Source organism: Bos grunniens, chromosome 2, assembly GCF_055505025.1.
Source record: "Bos grunniens cultivar Pamir isolate PY7600 chromosome 2, Bosgru_T2T1.0, whole genome shotgun sequence".
NCBI classification, from domain to species: domain Eukaryota; kingdom Metazoa; phylum Chordata; class Mammalia; order Artiodactyla; family Bovidae; genus Bos; species Bos grunniens.
The window spans coordinates 69155635-69181095 of NC_141166.1; the positions used below are offsets into that span (position 1 = coordinate 69155635).

General features: G+C 34.9%; 1 protein-coding gene across 4 annotated transcripts in view; it reads right to left on the reverse strand.

Annotated features, from left to right (window-relative positions):
• DPP10 (dipeptidyl peptidase like 10) overlaps window positions 1-25461 on the reverse strand; it is an 805225-nt gene that overhangs the window by 100474 nt on the left and 679290 nt on the right. For all 4 annotated transcript variants that reach the window (XM_086367433.1, XM_086367444.1, XM_086367459.1 and 1 more), the window contains 2 exons: window positions 18690-18787; window positions 10022-10145 (listed from right to left, as the gene is read on the reverse strand). In XM_086367433.1, coding sequence (XP_086223559.1) covers window positions 10022-10145; window positions 18690-18787 — 222 coding nt within the window. The remainder of the gene's footprint in view (window positions 1-10021; window positions 10146-18689; window positions 18788-25461) is intronic.

Consider the following 25461-nt stretch of genomic DNA (forward strand, 5'->3'; position numbering starts at 1 on the left):
GTAGATCTGATGAGGTCTTTACAACCTCCAGACATTCTTTGGATTATATAACTTCATTGTTAACACTAGTAAGCCCCCTTCTGATGCCTATGTCAGAAGCTTTCTCTGTCTCCTTTATACTTTAATAAAACTTTATTACACACACAAAAAAATAAATAAAAAAAATAAAAATAAAGTTGAGAAATTCTCTTTCTTTCCCACTTTCTAGAAAACGTAGGAAAGGTAAAAAAAAATCCATTTTCCTCTAGTTTTAATGAGATATAATTAACATACAACATTGTGTAAGTTTAAGTTGTACAACATAATGATGTGATATATGTATATATTATGAAATGACCAATAAAAGAGAAGTTTTGTTAATATTTATCAACTTACATAGATAACAGATTTTCTCCTTGATATGAGAATTTTCAAGATTCTCTCAGCAACTTGCAAATATATTATTACTATTCTAACAGGTAAGAGGTGATATCTCATTATGGTTTGCATTTTCCTAATGATTAGAGATACTGGGCACTTGGCTATTTGACTATATCCTTTGGAAAATACCTATTTTAGGTCATTTGTTCATTTTAATTGAATTATTACTTTTTTGCTATTGAGGTATGAGTTCTTTATATATTTCTGAATAGTAACCCAGCATCAGACATACGATTTGCTGATATTTTCTCCCATTGTTTAGGTTGGTTTTTCATTTTGTTGACTTCTTCTTTGTTGTACATAGGCTTTCTAATTTGACATTTGTACATTTATTTTTTTGTTGTGCTTTAGATGTCATATCCAACAATCCAATCCCAAGATCAAAGTCAAGAAAGTTTCCCCCTTTGTTTTCTCCAAGGATTTCTATGGATTCAGGTCTGTTACTTAAGTCTTTAGGCTTCCCAGGTGGCACGGTGGTAAAGAATCTGCCTGTCTACTCAGGAGACCCAAGAGACCCAGGTTTGATCCCTGGATTGGGAAGATCTCCTAGAGTAGGAAATGGCAACCCACTCCAGTATTCTTGCCTGAAAAATTCTATGGACAGAGAAGTCTGGCGGGCTACAGTCCATGGGGTCACAAAGAGTCTGACATGGCTGAGCACACACACACACACACACACATTTAAGTCTTTAATCCATTTGATTTCATTTTCTGTGAGTGGTGTAAATAGGGTCCAATTTCATCCTTCTGCAGTGGTTATACAGTTTTCTCAGCACCATTTCTTGAAGAGACTGTCCTCTTCTTATTGCATGTTCATGGCTCCTTTATCAAACAGCAGTTGAATACATATGTACCAGTTCATTTCTGGGCTCTCTATTCTGATCCATGGGTATATGTGTCTTTTTATGCCACTGTCATATTGTTTTCATTAACATAACTTTTAAGCATAGTTTGAAAGCTGAGAGCATGATGACTCCAGTTTTGATTTTCTTTCACATGATTGTTCTGCTATTCAGGGTCTTCTATGATTCCATAGAGATTTTATAATCTTTTTTTCTATTTCTGTTAAAAATGCCATTGGAATCTGATTGAGAGAGCATTTAATCTACAAGTGAACATTTTAACACTATTAATTTTTTTCCATTCTATGAACACAAGATATCTTTCCATTTTTTTCTTTCTCCATTTTTTATCAATGTCCTATAGTTTTTGATATAAGTATCTTTCACCTCCTAAGATAAATTCATTCCTTAATATTTTATTTTATGCATTCTATTGTAAATGGAATCTTTTTTTATTATTTTGATAGTTTGTTATTGTGTAGAAACAGTACTGATTTATGTATGTTGATTTTGTGTCCTGCAACTTTACTGAATTTATTGATTACATCTAATGGTTTTTAATTAAGTCTTCAGTATTTTCTATGTATGAAATCAACTGCATATAGAAGCAAATTTACTTTTCTCTGTCCAGGTCTGATGTCTTTTATTTCTTTTCTTATCTGAAAAACTTCTTGTACTGTGTTAAACAGGAGTGGTGAGAGTGGACACCCTCATCTTCCTGAGCTTAGAGGAAAAGCTTTTATTTTAGCTTTTCACCACTGAGTCTAAAGTTATCTATACATTTGTTATATGGACTTCATTATGTTGAGGTATATTGCCTTTATATCCACTTTGTTGAGAATTTTTTTTCATGAATGGCTGTTGAATTTTGTTAAACATATTTCATCTATTGAGATGATTTTTATCTTTCATTCTATTAATGTTGTGTATCACAGTTATGAACTTGTATATGTTGAATCATCTTTGCATCTGAGGGATGAATTTCACTTGATCATGGTGTATGATCCTTTTAATATGCTTCTGAAATGAATTTGCTTGTATTTTGTTGAGAACTTTTACATTTATTTGTTATTTCTTGCAGCATCTTTGTCTAGCTTCAGTAGCAGAGGAATGCGAGCCACATAAAATGAGTTTGAATGTATCCCCTCCTCTTTGACATTTGGGAAGTGTTTGAAAGGATTAGTGTTTATTCTTCTTTAAGTACTTGGTAATTTTCACCAGTGAAGTCATCTGGTTCTGGGCTTTTCTTTGTTGGGAGGATTTTTATTTCTGATCAATCTCTTTAGTAGTAACTGGTCTATTCAGGTTTTCTATTTTTTCATGATTCAGTCTTCATAGGTTTAATGTTCTTAGAAATTTATCCATTTCCTCTTGGTTTTCCAATAAATTGGCATGTAATTTTTCATAGCCATCTTCTATGAACTTCTGTATTTCTGAAATATCTATGTCAATTATTATGTTCTCTCTTTCATTCATATATATATATGTGTGTGTGTGTGTATATATATATGTATGTATGTATTAGTCTTGTCTCTTTTTTGGCCAGTCTGGCTAAAGGTTTGCCAAAATTGTTTACATTTTCAAAGAACCAGGTCTTAATTTTATTATTTTATTAAATTGTTTTCCAACTCTCCATTTCATTTATTTGTGCTATAATATTTATTTTTCCTTCCTGCTGCTAATTTGGGGCTAAATTTATTCTTTTTCTAGTTATTTGAAATAAAAAGTTACGCTGTTTTTTGGACAGCTTTCTATTTCCTTGATGTGTGTGTTAATAGCTATATACTTTCTTCTTAGACCTCCTTTAAATAATTCCCATAAGTTTTGGTATATTGTGTTTCCATTACTGTTTGGGTCAAGATACCTTTCTATTTCCCCCCTTATTTTTCATTTGATTCACTGGTTGTTCAAGAGTGTGTTGTTTACTTTTCATATATTTATGTTTTCTCCAATTTTCTTCCTGTATTGATTTCTAGTTTCATATCACTGTGGTAAGAAAAGGAAAAAAAGCATGATTTTAATCTTTAATTTGCTGAGACTTGTTTTGTGGCATAACATATAATCTACCCTATAAAAAGTTCCATGTGTGCCTGAGAAGAATGTGTATTCTGATGCTGTTGCATGGGAGTGTTCTATATGTGTCTATTAACTCCACTTGGTCTACAGCATTGTTAAAATCAACTATTATCTTTATTCCCTCAATGATACATCCATTGTTGAGACAGGATGGCATTCTAGACAGGTCAGCTGTTATCATCTTGTCCAGGAAGATGGAGTTTGCTACTGGGGTCTATTTTGGGACAAAACCACTTCTGAAACTCTGAGGTGTATGTGTTGTTAGATAGGACTTGCTTGATTTTCTGTACAAGCTTCACTGTAGGATGAGCTCTACTATTGCTCCCATCAAACTTCCTAGTGAGCTTGATTGGGAAGTATAGTAGACAGGGCTATAAATTAGCTTCCTTATCCAGGGAGGGTTGGAGAGTGGGCTCCAGTGCTGGCAGAGCACATTGTAAGGGACTCCAAATCAGGCAAATCTGAACAATGAGTTTCCTGAGAAGACAGGGACAGTGGTTTTGTTCTGTAGGTGGGTATAGAAGGCTGGATGTACTGTTCAAATACCACTGTAAGTGAGGATATAGGACAGGTTATGCAGCATCCTGGGTGCTCTGGTTAGGTTTACCAGTTAGGTGGGGCTAGCGGTTGTATTGAGCATTGAATTAGCTTCAATGCTCAATTCAATGTATTGAGGATATGAAGTAGCTTCTTTACCTGGGTGAGTCCACAGACTAGGACCCAAGATTGGCAAGGCTACTGTTTAAAGACTGAATCATGCTAAACTGTGCACCAAGCTCCCTGGCAAGACAAGCATTAGTTTTGGATCTGCAGAAGGGCAAACCACTGGCTGTGTTTACTGATCACTCTGGTGCCACTGGGCAATATAGGTTTCCTGATCAGACAGTCCTGAGCTGCACTCAGTAGTAGACAGAGCTATGAACTAGCTTCTTTCTGCAGGGCTACAAACAGGCTCCAATGTTGACTGTGCTTGCCATTTGGGATCCTGAATTGGATAAAACTGCAAACCTAGTTCCCTGTCTGGATAGGATCACTGTCTTGGCTGTACAGGTGGCAAAGATGCTACTTTGAATTTCTACTTGAGCACGACCGGGAGAATGAAATGTCTGCCAAGATCTGAGAGCTGATGGCTACAAGTTCCACCCTACCCTTTTCCATCACAATCTGCAGTGGTCTAATCCTCCAAATTCCCCTTCCTGATCCTCCTGAGGCAAGACCCAAGTGAGCCTTCCATGAAGAAATCACAATTCTGGAGGAGCTAGATGTCCACCGTGGACTCTCTTTTTTCCACTGGAGAAACTGTAGGCCTAGAGACACCTCTCAGTGTGGCACACAATACCGGCCTGAGAGGAGGGGGCGGTTATATGGTCAGAGTGTAGCCACTCTTATCTTTTTAATGGGTTCTTTTCAGTCTCTGTGGCCCAGGGGGTGCTTCAGTCTCATCTCCATGTCCTAGGATTTTCACAACAGTGTCCTATATATGGATATTGCTTTTGGTCTTCTCAGAGAGACTAAAGTCTGGAATGATCTATGTTGCCACCTTGATGACACATGTGAATTCTTTTATTTCTTAAATCATTAAAGAAATCCATCACTGAAGCCACTGGTTTCTGGAGTTTTTGTTGTGGGAAGATTTCTGATCATGGAATTTAATTTCTCTAATTGATATGGAACTATTTCAATGTTTTTCTTCTTCATATATGTCATTTTTGGTCATTTTTACCTTTTGAATGGTATTTTTCATATCATATCCTCAAGAATTTATGGCATACAACTTGTTTATTACATCAAAATATTTATTTGCACTATATGATATCCACTTTCTTTTTTTATTGAGGTTATAGTTGATTTACAAAATTAGTTTTCAAGTACACAACAGTGTTATAAAATCTTTATACTCCATTTAAACTTATTATAAAATATTGACTATACTCCTTTGCTGATATATCCTTGTGGCTTATTTATAATAGTAGTTTGCACCTCTCAGTTCTCTGTCTCCACTGGTAACCACTAGTTTGTTCTCTGTATCTGTGAGTCTATAACTGTTTTGTTATATTCATTCATTTGTTTTATGTTTTAGGATTCCCGTATAAGACATAATACACAGCAATTTTCTTTCTCTGTCAGATTTATTTTCCCAAGTATAATACCCTCCTAGTTCATCCACATTACTGTAAATGGCATCATTTCTTTTTTTATGACCGAGCAGAATTCTATTATGTGTATATACTCTGATTAAACAACTTAGGTTTCTTTCCTATTTTGTCTATTGTAGATAATGCTATTATGAAGAATGGAATGCATGTATATATTCAAATTAGCATTTGGGGGTTTTGATTTTACATATAGATATATATACACCCAAGAGTATATTGCTGGGTCATATCATAGTTTTGTTTTTAGTTTTCTGAGGAACCTCATACTGTTTTCCAAGTGACTACACCAATTTATACTCTTACCAACAGCGTACAAGTGTTTGCTTTTCACCACATCCTCCTGAACATTTTTTTTTAATAGCTATTCTGATAGGTGTGAGGTGGTATCTCATTGTGGTTTTAATTGGCTTATTGATGATTAGCAATGTTGAACATACTTTCATGTGTCTGTTGGCCATCTGGAGGTTTTCTTTTGGAAATTGTCTATTGGGGCCTTCTGACCAATTTTTAATCAGGCTTTTTTTTAATATATTAACTTTTATGAGCTGTTTGTATATCTTCTGTATTAATCCCTTATGAGTCATAGCATTTGCAAATACTTTCTCTCATGCACCAGATAATCTTTTAATTTTGTGAATGGTTTCTTTTGCTGTGCAAAAGATTTTAAGTTGAATTAGATCTCATTTAAATTTTTTTTTTAATTTCTTTCACTTCAGGAGACATTTAAAAAAAATATTGGTACAATTTATGACAAAGAGTGTTCTGCTTATGTTTTCTTCTAGGAGTTTTAGGGTTTCAGGCCTTATATTTAGGTCATTAATCCATTTTGAGTTTATTTGTGTATACTAAGTGAGGAAATGTTCTAATCTCACTCTTTTATATGTTGCTTTCTCCAGCACCACTTGTTGAAGAGATTTTCTTTTCTCCACTATATATTCCTGCCTCTTTTGCTGTGGATTAATTGACCTTAAGTGTGTGGGTTTCTTTCCAGCCTATCTATTCTATTCCACTGATCATGTCTAGTGTGTGCCAATACCATTCTGGTTTGATTGCTGTAGCTTTGCAGTATCATCTGAAGTCAAGAAAGTGTGATGCTTCCAACTCTGTTCCTCTTTCTCAAGATTATTTTGGCTGTCTGGAGGCCTTCTGTCTTTTCATACAAATTTCAAAGTTATTAGTTCTAATTCTGTGAAAAATGCCCTCAATATATCCATTGGAACTCTTTCACCTTGAAACTGGCACTTTGTGAGGTGTTTCTTTTTTCAGTACAGTTAAGTATTCATCAGGTTTTCATCTTTTAAAAATAATTTTTGCTTTCACTGATTTTCTCTATAGACTATTTTGTGTTTATTTGTGATTTTATTTTTATATTTCATTCTTTCTAATTGCTTTGAACTAAATTTATACTTCTTTCTCTAGCTTCATAACTTAGAGCTTTATCATTGATTGAATACCTTCTTCCTTTTCTAATATAAGCATTTAAAGATATAAACTCCATTTTAATATAGATCATTTTCTTCATCCACATAATAATAGTTTGACAAGTTATTTTTTCATTGTGCTTGAATTCTAATTTTTTTTGTGATTTTCCTTTAACTTATGAGTTATTAGGAACATTTTTAAAATTTTCAAATATTTTCCAAATATTCTTTAGTTGCAGGCATGCTGGGTTGCTTCAGTCATGTCTGACTCTGTTTGATCATGTGCACTATAACCCTCCAGGCTCCTTTATCCATGGGATTCTTTAGGCAAGAATAGTGGAGTGGGTTGCCATACTCTTCTCCAGTTAACACTCATTAACAATTTCTAATTTAATTCTCTTATAGTCAAACAATATACTCTGCTTGATTTCAGCTTCTGCATTTTGAGACTTGTGAATATTTCCTTTGTACTCAAAAGGACTGTTGATTATATAGTCGTTGAATGAAATTTTCCTAAATATCAATATAAGTTGTTAGTATTGTCTGAATCCTTTACTATATTTATGGACTTTTTGATTACTTATTTCTTCCAATACACTGAAAATCATATTTAAGTCCCTAAGTATATTTCTTTCTATTTCTTCTTTAGCTTTGTCAGCTTTTGATTATAAATTTTGCTTATGTATTTAGAATCCTTATTATTAGATACATAGGTACTTAGAATTGTTATAGCTTCCTAATCAATTGACACTGTATCATTATTAAATTATTCTGTTAATATTAAAACTTTTATTTCTCTATTTCTCGAAAAGCTCAAAACTAGAGTGGATTTTATTTTACTCCCACATTTATCATATTTGGCACCTGTACTTCCCTAATTTTGATCTGAGTTTTCATCTGATATCATGTGTTTTAGCTTAAATAACTCTCTTTCCTGCAGATCTACTTTTGATGAATTATTTCAGTTCCTGTTTATCTGAATCTATCATCATTTGTCTTCATTTTTGCAGGGTATTTTCATAGGATGTAGACTTTTAGTTTGATACATTTTTTCCTTCAGTCCTTTAACAATGTCTTTCCATTGCTTTCTGGTTTGCATTGTTTCTGGTGAAACAGAAGCAGTATTACTCATCATTATATTTCACAATATGTAACGTGCTTTTTCTCCCAGGATACTTAAATTTTTTTAATCTTTTGTTTGAAATAATTTATGTAGTATGTGATGACATATTTTATCTTTATTTTGAGATTTGCTGACTTCTTGGATATATGGATTAATGGTTTTTCATCAAATTTGAGATATTTAAGTCAGTGTTTCTTATATATTTCCCACCCCAATATCTCAAAATTTGCCTTCTGTATACATAATTGAACTTATATACCAGTTTATATTGTTTTATAGGTAATTAAGGCTTTGTTCATTTTTTTCCCAGCCTTTTTCCCTTAGGAATTTTGTTTGAATTATTTCTGTTTCTCCTACTATCACAGATTCTAACTTGTTGATAAGTTCATCCAAGCAATTTTTAATTTCAGACACTGTATTTTTCAGTCCCTGAAATTCCATTGTTCTATTTTCATAGTTTTTATTTAGCTACTGAGATTTTTCATCTGTTTACTAATTATAGCCACTCTTTAACTTGTTAAAAAAAAAAAACAGGTGAAAGCTTTTATTTTTTTTTTAAGTTTGTTTGTTAATTCCAATATCTACATCCTTTATAAGTCTGCTACTTATTTTGGGGGAGGTGGGTGAGTTATGTTTTCTATGTTTCTAGGTATATAACATATTTTAATTGTATGATTGATATCGTGAATGCTGTTTTGAGAATTCATTTTTATATTTTTTGAAGAGTAGACTTTGTTCTGTCAGGCAGCTAGTTCATAAGCAAATGAATTCAATTCCTTCAAGGTTTAATTTGAAGGTTTATTATAAGGAGTTTACAGTAGTTTTATTCCTAATACTTTCTCTTTCTGGGCTCTGAGTTGAACTCAGGGCTTTTACTGAAAGATCTATTTTTGCTGTTCATTGCTCCAAAGTCTCCAAGCATTGTGCAACTTGCATATTCTCTATTTGCTTCTCTTTCTGAGATAGGCCCTTTACCTACACAGCTAAGTACTGAGATAAAGACTTAAGAGATCCTTTACATAGTTTGCTGAAGTTCTTTTCTATATAGCTCCCATCCTGTGGTACTTATCCTGCAAATTTCAGCCACCACAATAGCCTCAAACTAATTCTCCCTGTCTTAATGGATCAGTTGTGCTTTTCTTGGATGCCATTCCCTTACAATGTGCCGCAAATGTGTCACCAGTAGGAAACTACAGGTTTATTTCACCTTTCATGCCTCAATTGTCTTATTGTCCAATATCTACTATAGTTGTTTAATGAATTGTGTAAAGTTTTAGAATTGATTTCTGTAGAGATACTAGGCTGGCAACATTTACTCCATCATATCCAGAAGCATAAGTCTGAAAATTTTGTTGTTAAATAATTGAGAATTCTTTGTCAAGTAACCAATATGTATTATAATAATTTAAACTTATTCAAGTATCTCCTTTATTAAGGATCTTAAAAACTATATGTATAGAATCGATTGAATATTTTATAAATATGATTATAGAATTTAAATACAATATACTTTCAAAAGTATTTAAGAATATGTTTGTTTGTTTGTTTACTATTTTCGATTAATTTAAAGACAGAGACACTTTTTTAGAAGACTAATCTGAACTACAGAAAATCACTGAATCTTTTGGAGTGTGTTTAAAAAAGACAGAAAAGAAACATCCCATGTTCTCAAGTTAATCACTGTCAAAATGTAGAGAGAAAGCTCATATTTGAGAATGAAACTAACATGGCTTGGACTATCTTTTATATATAAGAATTCATTGTTTTAAAGCCTAGTTTATTCTCTTTGGTTTATCATCTGTATTTCTTACTTCAAAGTATGTAAGACGTATGAATTAAAGTATACACTGCTAACAGAATGACTCTTCTACTACCTTCGGAGTTAAATATTGAAGTCTTTGCACAAATGACTGTTTAATTTTCCTTTGAGAGGTAGCATAAAAGATTTTATTTTAAGCATAAAGAAAATCAAATCATACTCACTCTGCTACAAGCACCAGTAGTGGTCTCACAGACTGTGAGGATGGAGATGTTCTGAGGTCGATTCAACCATCTGACCACCGTCTTGGTGTTGCTTACCCATTTAACCATAGTGATATAGTATTCTCTAGTTTGGAAACAAAATTAGAATTTACATTTAGAGCCAGAGAACCTGCATAGTTCCAAAAATTATACTTGTTATTTTATATATAGAATAAAGGAAACACTTTAAGGATGTCATGTTACATTAATATATATATATATACATGTGCTTCTTCAAGTATTGACATATATAAATACAAATTATGTGTATGCATATATATGTAAACATGTGCACATTTACAAATATACAGAAAATCTGAGACTAATTTTAAAACTGGATGATTTCACAGAAGGAACATTTTAGAAAAATAAAAATAATCAAAATGCTACACCTTTATAAATAATTTGTTAATTTTTGTTGATTAGTATAGTACTAACATATGTGCAAAATAAGTAAAAACTTTCTAAGCTATATTCTATTTTACTTTTTCAAAAATATTCAATAATAAATTAAAATGCAAATCTTATTATTGATTTAATAATTATTTCTTAGGTATGACTTCCATGTCATCTCACTTTATCCATGGGGACTTGAGATACAGAGTCATGAATAGTTTGTTTTGGTCTTTTTGCTTGTGGGACAAGGGCCACTCTCAATCTTATTTATAATACTTCCTACAATTTTGCTTTTCTAGCTTATTCATTTGAAAAAGTTTAAAGCATACAAAGAATCAAATGGAGAGTAATGAAGGGCTACTGAATTTTAGGTATATTGAGGATGCTAATTATGATGACTATGATGTCCTCAGACTGGTTGTGGACTGGGGAAAGTTATATTTTTCCCTTACAGTTTATATTTTTTCATTAGAGAGTCTGTGTTTGGAAATTTACATAGTATGTCACAAAATCCCCCAATCCACACATAACAAATGCACTCATCCATAATTCAATTTATGATAAGAAAAATTTAACAAAATTGCCCAGTTTAAGGTTATATGGGATGCTTTAGAAATGGTTTGAAAAATGCCATCCATGTATATTATGTTAAAATTAATCCATCAGATGTTTATATGACTTAGAAGAAAAACACTTATGAAAGAAAAAGCTTCTGTCCTTAGACACATCTGGGTTAGACATTCAGCTACCTGAATCTCACATTATTAACATTATTGAGTAGTTAGTGCTATCTCTAGAAAATGTGTTAGCCCATCAAAGAGAAAAAAATATCAGTGGAAAGACAAGCATAACTTGTTACACAGTGAATCCTGCCATATCTTCTTCAACAAGCTCTTCAAGGCACCCAGTAGCTTTCACAACCAGGTGAGTCCCACATGAAAATTGCCTAGAAACTTAGTGAAGTCATAGAATAAAGTTCCCTCAATAAAGTTAACAAAGCAACTTCGAATAAAATATGCAACTGATTTAGGATTAATCTTTGGCCAAATCAATGGAACTTGTAATTCTTAAAAAAGATATCTCTCTCTATATATCTATATCTTGTTCATTTTCACTATGCTTTATTTTAAACTGATTTATTTTACATGTATTATGTTTGGCAGTATGAATACTAAAAAGGAAAAAATATAAGCATCAGCTTTTAAGAAATACTTAGACATTTTAGCATGGAGAAGAATGATAATGCATACTATAATCAATCAGGAAAAAATGCTGAATTGAGATAATATATATTTATCATTAATTGGCATAAAAGTTCAAAACTGAAGGAAAACAAATTTGATTGTTACAAACAACTGATCCTAGATTGCAAAATCAAAGTGCCCATATTTATTGAAAAATGATGCCAGATGGAAGAATTTTATAAATGATCAGAAATTTGTCTCAATTAACTAAAGTGAGTGGTAGTATACTTTGTGCCAAATGAGAACCAACATGAATTATTTTTAAAATAGATAACAACAGGAACAACAAATAAAATTTAAATATTCATTTTGAGTGTTTTTCCTTTCAATATACTCCTCAAGTGAAATGTTTTAAGAACATATTTGCAATGTCTTCCCAGATATTGATACATTATATTTTTACCTATGATAGGAAATCTTGACTTAAAAGAAAATTTTTATTTATAAAAACAATTAAAATTCAAATAAAAACAAAATTCAACTGGTGCAAATTTGGTGAATAAATGATTTTTAAAAGGAAATTAACTTAGGTGTAAAATTAAGTTAAAAATTATTATTTATAGTCATACCACTTATATTTCTCTTTGATCAAATAATATTATTTTGTGCATTTGTGCATAATGTGTCTTATGTTCATAAGCAAAATTTAGTCTTATGTGAGACATTTTAGTACATATATTCATAAGGATTAGAGTTCTCCACAAAATAAAACTTGTAAAGTTCATTGGGATAATTTCAAACCATTGAAATCTCCGTGATAAAGTGTTGGAAATATCCAAAATGAAAGATAAAGTGGAACTTGACACCTAAAAAGGGGAGGGCAGATCACATGCCATATTCTTTCTTTCTTTGTTTCAAGATCCTAGGTGCACATCTCCTTATGATTCATAAAGACTTTTTCAGTTTGCATGTAAATATTTAGGGTTGCTCTGAATGAGGAAGTAAGGACATGCCCTTACCTGAAAATGCCACACTATTTGGCCTGCCTGTTGCAAATGTGGCTGTCCTCCTGGAACTTCATCTCATGAACACATTAGATCTGGTGTCCCACAACCAGTGGCCAGCAAAACTGTCCCTTCCTTCTAACTGGCTTTCCTGCTTGTTCCTAGTCTCCGTGGCTCTGGATTACCCAGGAAGTCCTCAAGGATCTCTCTGGTCCTCTTGAGCCACAGAGACAGAGACAAGCAGATTAGAAGGATTGCACTCAAGTAAAGAAAGACTTTCTACTAGCTGGGTGGTCTGGTACAGGAGATCTAATTGTTCACAAGGGTGTGTGAAATGGAGGTGCCAGCATCACCAGCAGACAGGTGCCAGTCACACCTGTGTTTTCACTGGCTTCCTGTCCAATCACTCCCCTTTGTTCACAACAATCTTTGTGCAAATATGCTCACATGCTTCCAGATAATCCAAGATCTCTGCCCATTAATGTATTGTGATGACATTCATGACTAACTCACAGCTAGGTCCTCTGTTGCTGCTGCTAAGTCACTTCAGTCGTATCCGACTCTGTGCGACCCCATAGATGGCAGCTCACCAGGCTCCCCCATCCCTGGGATTCTCCAGGCAAGAACACTGGAGTGGGTTGCCATTTCCTTCTCCAATGCACGAAAGTGAAAAGTGAAAGTGAAGTCGCTCAGTCGTATCCGACTCCTAGCGACCCCATGGACTGCAGCCTACCAGGCCCCTCCATCCATGGGATTTTCCAGGCAAGAGTACTGGAGTGGGTTGCCATTGCCTTCTCTGAGGTCCTCTGTAGACCTCTGTTATTAATAGTAAATATGCATGACTTATAAGAAGGGTCATTTCCCTAAAAAAGATACATTTATTAATTATATTTTTGGAAGGCATAGACATTCATTGGAAAAATAAGAGATGCAGACTAGATATGCTTCAATTAAATAGGAATAAAAAGCATGGCAGTTTTAAGCCCAGAGTGACAGTGGCAGAGCATCACATGAATGAAACAGTCTGAAAACAATAGGTCACAAAGGCTGAATGAAAAAAGAAAGATTTAGGTAAACAAAATAATGTCAAAGATGGAGAGTAAGGAGAACCTAAAGATAAACCATTATTTTTATTCTTCAGCCTAGAGATGAATGAATACAGGAGAAGATCACTTCTCCAAAACAGTGTGACAATTCGCTACCATGTAGAAAAATCTACATGACTCATTATTATAAAAAGATTTCCTCTAAAAGTTAATTATATATTTTTAAGTTCATACCTAAATTCTCTAACATCTATGGGAATACTGCACCTAATAAATATGGAAGTATTGCTACTAATGTTGGCACCAATAAACTAATTTGTATATTTATATATCTAATGGGGCTTCTCTGGTGGCTCAGATGGTAAAGAATCCACCTGCAGTGCGGGAGATGTGGGTTCAATGCCTGAGTTGGGAAGATTCCCTGGAGTTGGGCACGGTAACCCACTCCAGTACTCTTGCCTGGAAAAAAAATCCATAGACAAAGGAGCTGGCAAGCTACAGTCCATGGGGTCGCAAAGAATTGGACAAAACTGAGTGACTAAGTACGCACCCATATATCTAACAGTTACAAAAATAAAGAGTTTTTGTTAGTTTTGAATGATTTAAGAATACCATGGTAAATAAGATTGGGAAGACAGATAAAGGAAAATAAGTTATAAAGGATACCTAAAGTACCACAAAGGGCTTCCCTGGTGACTCAGATGGTAAAGAATGCACCTGCAATGCGGGAGACCTGGGTATGATCCCTGGGTTGGGAAGATCCCCTGGAGGCAACCCACTCTAGTATTCTTGCCTGGAGAATCCCCCAAAACAGAGGAGCCTGGCAGGCTACAGTCCATGGGGTTGCAAAGAGTTGGACATGACCTAAGCGACTCAGCACACAGCACAAAGTATCACCTAGGGTAAACTCTATGTCCAAAAGACACTGATGCAGTTGAAACAGTTATATAATCTACAATGCATTTGAGAAAAATATGGCAAGTTTTCAGGAAAAGCACAAATAATACTAAGATAAATCATCTTGTATGTATAGGCTTGTGTGTGTGTGTCTGTATGTGTTTGTGTGTGTGGAGAGAGAGAAAGAGAGAGAAAGACTGAAACACACACACACACACACACACACACACACACACACACTATACATACACAAAGACAGAGAAAAAGAGACAGGGACAGAAACAGAACCAGAAACAGAGACAGAAACAGAGACTTTTCACATGGCTTCAGATAAATTATTGTGTATCCTGGTGGACATCTCCAACTCACCCCTAAAGTAATAACCATGATAAATTTCTTAAGGTCAACATTATCCTTAAATCATTTGCATTGAATAGTCTCCATTTGCCAGATCTAGTCTGGAATTTGCCCCTTGCTTCAACCGTTTCCAGAGCCTGAACTCGACCAACAGGTTCCCTAGCCCAAGAGAGACCTCTGGAGGAACTCAAAGCTTTAGAGAAGAGGATTCAGTTTAATTCTCTGGACACTCTCCCCCCATTAGGGTCTGGTTTGGCAATTACTGAATTGTTCTACCTGCTGGTCCATCCTGTTCTTTTACTACAGGCCTTTTCAGGCTTCTTAAGTGAGTCTGTCCCTTGTTTCTTCAGTCCTGAGGCAGTAAAAGCTTTATGCTATTGCAGACTCTTTTGTTGCATTCCCATCTCTGTGAGTTTCCTTTTAATCCTTCCCATATCTTTGCTGCTGCTGCTGCTGTTGCTGCTAAGTCACTTCAGTCGTGTCCGACTCTGTGTGACCCCATAGACGGCAGCCCACCAGGCTCCCCCGTCCCTGGGATTCTCCAGGCAAGAACACTGGAGTGGGTTGCCATTTCCTTCTCCAGTGCATGAAAGTGAAAAGTGAAAGTGAAGTCGCTCAGTCATGTCCGACCCTCAGCGACCCCATGGACTGCAGCCTACCAGGCTCCTCTGTCCATGGGATTTTCCAGGCAAGAGTACTGGAGTGGGGTGCCATTGCCTTCTCCGCATATCTTTGCTAAAGGTCCCTCAATTAATGCATTTCAATTGCACCTCTTGAGTGTGTCATCTTTTTAATTTTCAGAACCCTGACCAATAAATTATGAAAAATGATAACTCTTAGATCTCAAATGTGTATCTAACCAGGGAGGGCACAATAGTTTTCTAGCAAATTTCCATATGGCTAAAGTACTGAGTATTAACTATTATAGATACTGAAAATCCTAAAGCAAAATCAAGAGAAAGTATGAGATTAATTTCCCTTTGATGTGCAGATAAATGTAGCATTCTTTGATTTGCATCATAGAATATTTCTATGTTGTTCATGCTTGTGTGTTTTTAGACCCATTAAACTAACACCTGTGCTTAGAGAGGCTAAATATAGGTGATAGGAAATTGGACTAAAGTGTTCATCAAGAATAAATGAATAAGGAAATGCATAAGGAAACATGAAAACTGAAGCATGGGGAATATTTGAAAACACCATTTTGAAGTAAACTTTGATTTTGAGTTTTCCAACAAAAAGAGTAAATTATACACGTTGGTGCATTTCACATATAACAAATTGCAGCTATATAATTGTTGTGTTGTTGTTTAGTCATTAAGTTGTGTCCAACTCTTTGCAACCCCATGGGCTATAGGCTGCAGGGTCCTATGTCTGTAGGATTTGCCAGGCAAGAATACTGGAGTAGGTTGCCATTTCCTTCTCCAAGTTACATAATTATGGAAGAAAAACAAAACATGCTAACATGCTACATATATTGTGTAGATAAGGTATTACCTGACTCTTCCGAATGTAGATCAAATTCATTGCCAGAACAACATACCTGAATTACACTTAAGAACTTTTTCTTCACAGGATGCTTCTTCATTCTTAGAGGGATCTAGTATATCATTCTATATTTCTATATATTGGATTCCCAACATTTAAAGATATGCAATATCTTTTTGCAATGGGTACCTAACTTGATCACATTTTACCTCAAATATTAAAGAGAAATGTGCTTAACTAATACTCTAATAGTGACAACTGATTCCACCTTTAGAAATTTTTGTATTTGATGACACTACTATGTCCTACCTGGTGAATTCATTAGAAAGGCTCTTAAGTAATAGTATCAAGAAAGAAATCTGGACATTATAAAATTGACTTCCACTTTAAAGATTTTAAAAATTAATGAAAATTAGAAATTATTATTTTAAGATGAGGGCATTCAGTCCCAGAGAGAGATAAAGTGACTTATCCAAGGTCATATAGTAAAGTGGTAGTAGATATATAACTCAGACACTCCAATCCAGTGCCCTTTCTGTTAGTTCAGAGTGCTAAACAAATCAGAGAAAGTATAGATCACAAAACATACCAATAATTTTCATAATCGCTTCATTTGTGTGTAAAACTTTCACTGCTGGTAAACCGAGTTCAGAAGTTGAAGTTTCATCTGATTTGGTCAACCTATACTGTATTCTATATGTCAATTTTGTGATAAAAGTATTTTATCACAATCTAGATGAAATGCTCTATAACTTGAAAGATGTTTTATTTCACTTTCTATCTCTCCTGCCAACTAATCTTAAGATTCTACGTCAAGCATACTTTTACTTTGGACTTCATCTTTTCCGTCAATAATAGGAAAAGTCGATACTAGATGGTTAATGGAGGCCTTTCCAGTGGAAGCATTACGTATATTTTTAACAACTCTTCAAGCAGGAAAAATGTCCACAGACTGAAGGCTGCACTATCTGTGAAAACCCCAAATATGATGAAAATTTCCCAAATATGTCAATGGAACACTAAGTGGTATTTCAACTTCAATTAGTCACCCTATAATTATTTTTGATATTAAAAAAACAAACTATAAGCTTAGTTATATCATTCAATATAGTGTAAATTATATGGTTGGGAAGATCCCCTGGAGAAGAAAATGGCATCCCACTCCAGTACTCTTGCCTGGAAAATCCCATGGATGGAGGAGCCTGGTAGGCTACAGTCCATGGGGTCACAAACAGTCAGACATGACTGAGCGACTTCACTCACTTGTAGTGTAAAATCTCCAGGGATGTTGTAAATTTTCACCAGGTTAAAAATTTGAAAAGTCAATTTACAAGTTTGAGATCACTGTGGATTTCACAATCCACATGATTATTTTATTAGCTGTTCAGTTATTGGAGATTTTACTAATACTAAAATATTGGAGATTTTACTAATATTAAAATGATGCTTTTGATCCATATGATGTATTTCTTTTGTCCCTTCTGCTGGTGCTGCTGCTGCTGCTAAGTCGCTTCAGTTGTGTCCGATTCTGTGCGACCCCATAGATGGCAGCCCACCAGGCTCCCCCTTCCCTGGGATTCTCCAGGCAAGAACACTGGAGTGGGTTGCCATTCCCTTCTCCAATGCATGAAAGTGAAGGCGCTCAGTCGTGTCCGACTCTTAGCGATCCCATGGACTACAGCCCACCAGGCTCCTCCATCCATGGGATTTTCCAGGTAAGTGTACTGGAGTGGGGTGCCACTGGCTTCTCTGTACTAGGGCTTAAATAAATGGGATTTTTACGTAGGCTATTTAAAGCAAAATCGCATTAAATTTTTCTGCCTGGAGAACAAAGCTAGGGAATCATTGGCAAGTTAACAGGGAAAAAGTTGGAATAGCACACACATTTTAGGAAGATGGTACTCTTTTAAGGAGAGACATTTAAAAATATGGAGCAGTTATTTTCAGGAAGAAAATTCAATAGAAAATTATCCTTTGCCCCCATCTCTCTCACACATGTCTCCTGCTGAAGATCTAATTCTTGCTATCAATATATGTAGTCATTTTGTGGTGCTGGTAATCACCTTAAAACTCTAAATTCTTCCTGGGAACAAGAAGAGATTCAGAATGAGTTCATTCTTACACTAATGGAGGCAACCTCAGTTTTATTTTCAAGTGAATTTGTTGAGCTGATCACATCTCTCTCCAAATGCCGACAAAATGATCATTGGAGTTAATAGATCTATTTTCTGGTAAAAGTGAAATTGAAATTACATACCTTGATTTAAAGCTATCTGGTGGCATGAGTTCCAAAGTATGAGTTGGTCCATATAGGTTTACAACATATAATTTGATTGTTGGGTTCACTTGACCTGCCTTTGAGAAAATGAAAGTTGCAATGCAAATATATTAAGCATTGGAATATATTGAGAAAGAAAGAAAATGCATTTTGATTCTTTTGCAATTTTGTGTTAGAATGGGAAAAACGTTTAATTTCTCTGGAGTAGAAATGATTTTAAATTCAACAACTTGATTGCTTTCAATTGTTTTTGTAGATTGCTGCTTCTCAAGCATTTTAGTCAGACAATTAAAGGTGATAGAAAATCATGATGACTTTATTCATTAGGCAGAACTACTGTGTTCTTCCCCTAGAATGACACTAGAATGGCTGGCTTTACAAAACAACTCACACTATAGGATATGAAATGCAAAGGGAAGAGAGCTTGGTTAATTTAAAAGTAAGAAGAGGGAGAAGAAAGAAAAAGAAAACATACCAAATCCTGGTGCTTAAAATTCCACAATACCTAATTTACTCCATACATTAGTCATCACAGGCTTTCTTTTAAATTATAATGAATACTAAAATGAGGTATAAATTCCCTTAGGATGTAGTATGGAGCAGATTGCCCTCACTATGCACCTAGCTTGAAGACTAGAAAGACAGTGGTAAGAAACTGTAATTTGAGTCTATCAAACCAAAATTTGTGAAATAGTAACTAGGCTGTATAGCAGTTAGTATGTTTCTGGCTCCTCATGTGTGTTAAAGCACCACATGCATTATCTTATTGTATGTTCCTACTACAGTCCTAAGATCTATTTAAAACCATTTCCCAGATGGAGAAGCTAAGGAAATTGTTCAAGGGGAAGCATCCAATAACTAAGGGAGCCAGTATTTAACCCCAGGATGCTCTTAACTGCTCTAGTTATGCTTCAGTTCATTCCTAGGCAATCATCATCTAAGTTTTTAAAATATACTGTGAACTTTTAGGGAGCAGACCTGGGAACTTAAATCAATGTATCGCAAGTACGTTGGATGAATGAATGAAAGAATGTTTGTGTGAATAAATAATAGAATCAACTGACTACTTGTAGCTCAATGTGTTTCTAAAAAACACATCACCATCATTGTGGTCTAGCTGCTTTGTGAAGAGAAGACCACGTGAGATATACAAAGGACAAGGAAATTAAAAGTGAGCTGAATTAAAAGACCTGGTAAAAACCAAAGGAGAATAATAGCGCTGATTTAAAGATAATGAAGATTCACATTCAAGGAATTGGTACTAACAAAATCCAGAATTAAATTAGGACCAGAAGCAACATGATGTGTTCCACCAACAATCAGTAATAGCTCCTCAAGAATATCTTGTTAACTTATTAAAAATAAGGAGCATGGAGGGGAGGGAGGAGGGATGAATAGATGAAGAAACATGATTTGTAGAGCAGAGAAAAATACTCTGTATCTTTCATTACACATCTGTCCAAATTCATAGAATACATGAACCAAGGTTGAACCATAATGCAAACTCTGGACTTCGGGTGATTACAATGTGTCAATGGGGTTTCATCAGTTGTATCAAAACCACTAGTGGGGGATGTTGAGTGGCAAAAGGGGTTATATAGGGCACAAATATTTTCCTTCCCCTCAAGTTTGTTGTGAATCTTAAACTGCTCTGAAAAAAGACAGTCTTCATTTAAAAAAACTGACTAGTACATCTGTGGAAGTGTATCACACACAAGTCAGGAGTTTGATCCAAAGAAAGGAGTCTGGAAAAGCTTTCATTTTAGAAATGTGGTGACCATAAACAGAGATTATGAAAATGGTTCATATGATAAAGGCCTTCCTGGAAAATAAGCAATGAACTTGCCTCACAGAGAAGCCTCTGGTGCCAAATTTTGTAAAGCTTTTTATTCTGAAACGCTCCAGTGCCTAGGTTCCTCTGTCTTGAGCAATATACCCTTCTTCCTCCCTTAGTAACTTTTTCACATCACTTTTGTTTTAATTAAACTGCCATGTTCTGCCCTGAAAGTATTGGTCTTTCTCTGTATTTTTTGAGTCTAATAATTTCTTTAGCTTGATCAAATATGCTAAAATTTAGGGTGGGGACACAGTATTTTGCAACGTCATTCAAAATGCTGTTCATTAGCCAGCAGAATAAATGAGAATTTTATAAACACAAATTCATGGCCCCAACTGGACCTATATTCATACTCAGAATAAGAATCTTGGGGTGTGGATCTAAGAACCTGGCCTTTAACAAGATTTCTGGATAATTATAATTAGTATGCAAATGTTAACAAAATACTTATATATTAATATGTGCATATCTACATATAGATACATATTCCTGCTCAGCAGTTATTAAAGGTGAACTTTCATGAAAATCATCCAGAGGTCCTGGAAAGCTTATTAAACCTATGATTGCTGAGCTCCACCTGCAGCATTTCTAATGTCTGGATGGGATGTGAGAATTTGCACTTCAAATAATTTCCCAGATGTGGCTGATACTGCTAGTAAAAGGGCTACATTTTGAGAACTGGTTCAGTTTACAAATCAGAGAAGTCTGGGTTCAAATTTTGACTGTTATTTACTGGATATGGACATTGGATAGGACATGAAAGATTCTGAAGTATTATTTTATTTGATTATCAAAAATGAGACAATGTTTTTCTGAGAATATGTCACAGAAGTTTTGAGTCAAAATAGATTTTGTTTCTGTGGAAAACAACCATCTCATACTTTTGTTATATGGACTAACAAAAATGATGATTTACAAAGGTGCCCAAAATAGTATACATTTACTTAAATAACTAACTCATGAATTAAATATAATGGTTAGACACTGATTTTTCTAGTTTTTTTTACTCTGTTTATATTTTTTAATCTTTCAGTAAACTGATTAAAGACAATGACAAATTACATTAAATCTGATCAGTTTTTGTGAACTCATCAATGATGCATAATTCTATGACATACTTTGTTGAAAATATACATGGTAATTACCATATATTAAGGCAGGTTTTTTTTTTTTTTTCTGATCTATAAGACTGTAAGGATAACTGGTATTCCAGTTAGCTTCCATGTGGCCAAAACCAAACATTAAGCTGTTTCTAAAATTCAGCTGTTTAGAATTCTATAATCTCAATTTGATTTCTTTCCATGGAGTTTTGAAATTAAGTGCACATTGCAAATTCACTTGTACCTTTTAATATTTGAATTGCTTCAATAGTTTGCAAATTAGAGGATTCATCTATTGGGCTTTTATAGTTAATTTGCTACAAAGACTGAAAATCCACAGAATCCTCCCTCTATGATTCTGAAACACAAGCCTCAATAATAATTAACCTTATTTTACTGGCAACCAAATTGTCATTAAACGAGATAATGTTTTAATTAAGAAGATTAACCTGAGGTTATTAAGATATAATTGTGTATCTTTTTTGTGCTGAATTGCTAATGATAGGGTATTTTATGAGTTCTGAATCATGCTGAATTAAGTAAAATACAAATATATTTGTTTAGTGTAAGTATTTCACTAGAAATCTGACCACACTGGGTATTTGCTGCACTCATTTTAATCTAGTTTAATTTGAAGCACAATTTAGTGTGAATTCTATGCGTTACTGAAAAGTCTAAAGGACAACTTTTTGAAAGTTTATTGCATAAGTAAAAGCAAATCAAAATAACATATTTGTTAGTGGAAAAATTAACAAACATTTCTTTTTTAAACCAGAGTAGAAAATAATGAGATTTTGAAAATTCCAGTAATAGACTCAAAATGATACTGAAGTTTATTCTGAGAACAGGACGAAAACCCAAAACTAGTTTCTTCGAGCTCTGTTGCCTTAAGTATCTGCAGATATTTCTAGTGACAACCACCTGAGGACTTGGAACTCTTTCTCTTTGGCCACTATATGTCTTGTCTTTATTTTTAATACTCCTTAACCGTGGTTATGGAGAAGGCAATGGCACCCTACTCCAGTACTCTTGCCTGGAAAATCCCATGGACGGAGGAGCCTGGTAGGCTGCAGTCCATGGGGTCGCTAAGAGTCGGACACGACTGAACAACTTCACTTTGACTTTTCACTTTCATGCATTGGAGAAGGAAATGTCAACCCACTCCAGTATTCTTGCCTAGAGAATCCCAGGGATGGGGGAGCCTTGTGGGCTGCCGTCTATGGGGTCTCACAGAGTTGGACATGACTGAAGGGACTTAGCAGCAGCAGCAGCAATGGTAGTTATGAATACACTCAGGACCTTTATTATGTAACACACATCATGCATTAGATATGAGGCTTTCCAGGTGGTGCTAGTGGTCAAGAATCTGCCTGCCAATGCAGGAGATGCAAGAAGCACAGGTTGATCCCCTGGAGATATATTGTTTATTACATATATAGCATATGTGGGGCTTCTCTGGTGGCTCAGTGGTAAATAATCCACTGTAAGACAGGAGATGTGGATTTGATCCCTGGGTCGGGAAGATCCCCTGGAGGAGGGTATGGCAACTCATTCCAGTATTCTTGTCTGTAGAATCCCAAGGGCAGAGGAGCCTGTTGGGCTACAGTCTGCTGGGTCACATACAGTTGGACAGAACCAGAGCGACTGAGCACACACACGTAACATGTTTGATGCTGTCTATGAAAGTTACTCATACAGAGCTGAGTCATTTGTACTTAATGGAGCCACCAGAGCTCCACATCTATTAGTTAACTTGACAAGGAGATATTTTGATTCTAGCTACATCTTCTGAGATACAAGTTAACCTCTGGTAGTTTTACAGAGAGAGAGACAGAATCAATAAATTTGAGTTATTTCTCTGTTCTCAAAATAACTATGACTTTTATAAAAGGACATAGCCTTTTAGAGCCTTATTTTGCCCATTTGTAAACCAGAGGCAATTGTGAAGAGGGCCAAATAAAGAAAAAAAGTGAAATGTCTCTATGAAAATATATAGCATATTATTAGCATACATGATTTACCCAATTAATACATAAACATTATTTTTATTTTATGCCTACTTACTATTAAAAAATATTAATTAAATGATAACATAAATAACAATACATTGTCTAGGTTTGTCAACACAGAATCTTCTGATTTACTGCTAACTTATTTAGATTTTCTCAAATGTTTTTATATTTCCATTTGTTTGCCACAGACAATAAAATTTTAAGGCCTAGGAGTGTCCAAGTTCAAGCACCAAGTCTGTAACAGAGAAGGCAACTTGACGATGCAGCTATGACATATGGCTTTTCTGTGAATCCTAAAATCCCCACTTCTCTTGGGAAATTAATTACAGAAAGTGGCCCCTTCCCCAGATTTGACTTTATGCCCTTCATGTAGTGCACACTGAACATCCTGAGTGACTGTCCTGCCTATTGACATGTTGTTTCCACAACAAAGACCTATTATTCATTTTGTATTTACATGGTCAGGTGAACTTTCATTATAAGTAAATCCAATGGGATGAGAATCTATTTCAGAAGTCTTTTCACTTTTTTTCTGGTAAAAATAAAGGTGCAGGTATGTTATACTGGCATAAGCTGTCATCCATAAAATATGGGTAAATCCACAACTGGAGAAGACATAAAGATTTTACATGAAGTACCATAAAAACGTCTTGGGAGATATAATTATTTTGTTGCTAGGTCAAACTGCCATATTTTCCTGAGGAGCGTTGAGTATATGTGTTTTCAGATCTATGCCCAGAAAATGGCCTAAAAATGATATTTCAGAATGGTGGAATCAGATTCTTCTCAATCCTGCTGCCTTCCATAGCTGCCAGTCAGTCACACTGATATTACAGCCTACCGGAAGGAAGATGGGATGGGGAGAGAGAAAGCACAGACTCTCCATGAGCAAATAGTCTTCTCATCCCTCTTAATATTCACTCCTTTCCTTCCTCCTGTCCCCAGGAGTCTTGTGGATGACAGGAATATCAGCAGTCACCTCCCCTTCCTACCGTCCACACCTTCATTGCAGAAGTAAAGAATGCATGTGATGCATAATTTTTCCAGTACTCTGCATAGCAGTTAAGGTAATGCATACATTTAAAGGTACAATCTATTGTACTTTGTAAACACAAAGTACAACTCACTAAAGAAATGGCTTAAAAACAGCTTCTAAATAAAATCAACAGCCACCTCTTACCTCCTTAAGAGTTAAAATGTGTAAACTGGAATTTAAAAGTTTTCTATAAGACTTCTTTACATGACTAATGTCTAGGGCTACCTCACTTTTTCTTTTTTTTTTGTAAACATGGGGAAAATTAGCTTTAAAGCAAGAATGAGATTAATTAAAAATGACATATAAGAGAAAAGCCAATACACTCCAGATGTTTCTGCAGCCTGCTTTCAGAGGCCTTACCCAACACTTAAAAGTAGCTTTGCTGAATAAAAATATACCAAGAGACTCAAAAGGCAAATTGATTTATGACCTTGTTACTGAGCATATACTCTGTGGTTGACCAAGGCTGACTTCAGGGTATCAGAAGAAGAGCGGGATTTTTCTAAACCTCCATGCTGAATATGACTTCTTTCTAGTTTCATGAAAGATGCAAAGGTTGGAGATGGAAATGGCAACCCACTCCATATTCTTGCCTGGAAAATCCCATGGACGGAGGAGCCTGGTAGGCTACAGTCCATGAAGTAGCAAGGAGTAGGACACGACTGAGCAACTTTACATCACATTAAAATATTTAAACACTTTTGAAGAAAAATACTTATAATAAATTTTCATCATGAGAACTCACTATCACTCCTTAAAAAGATAT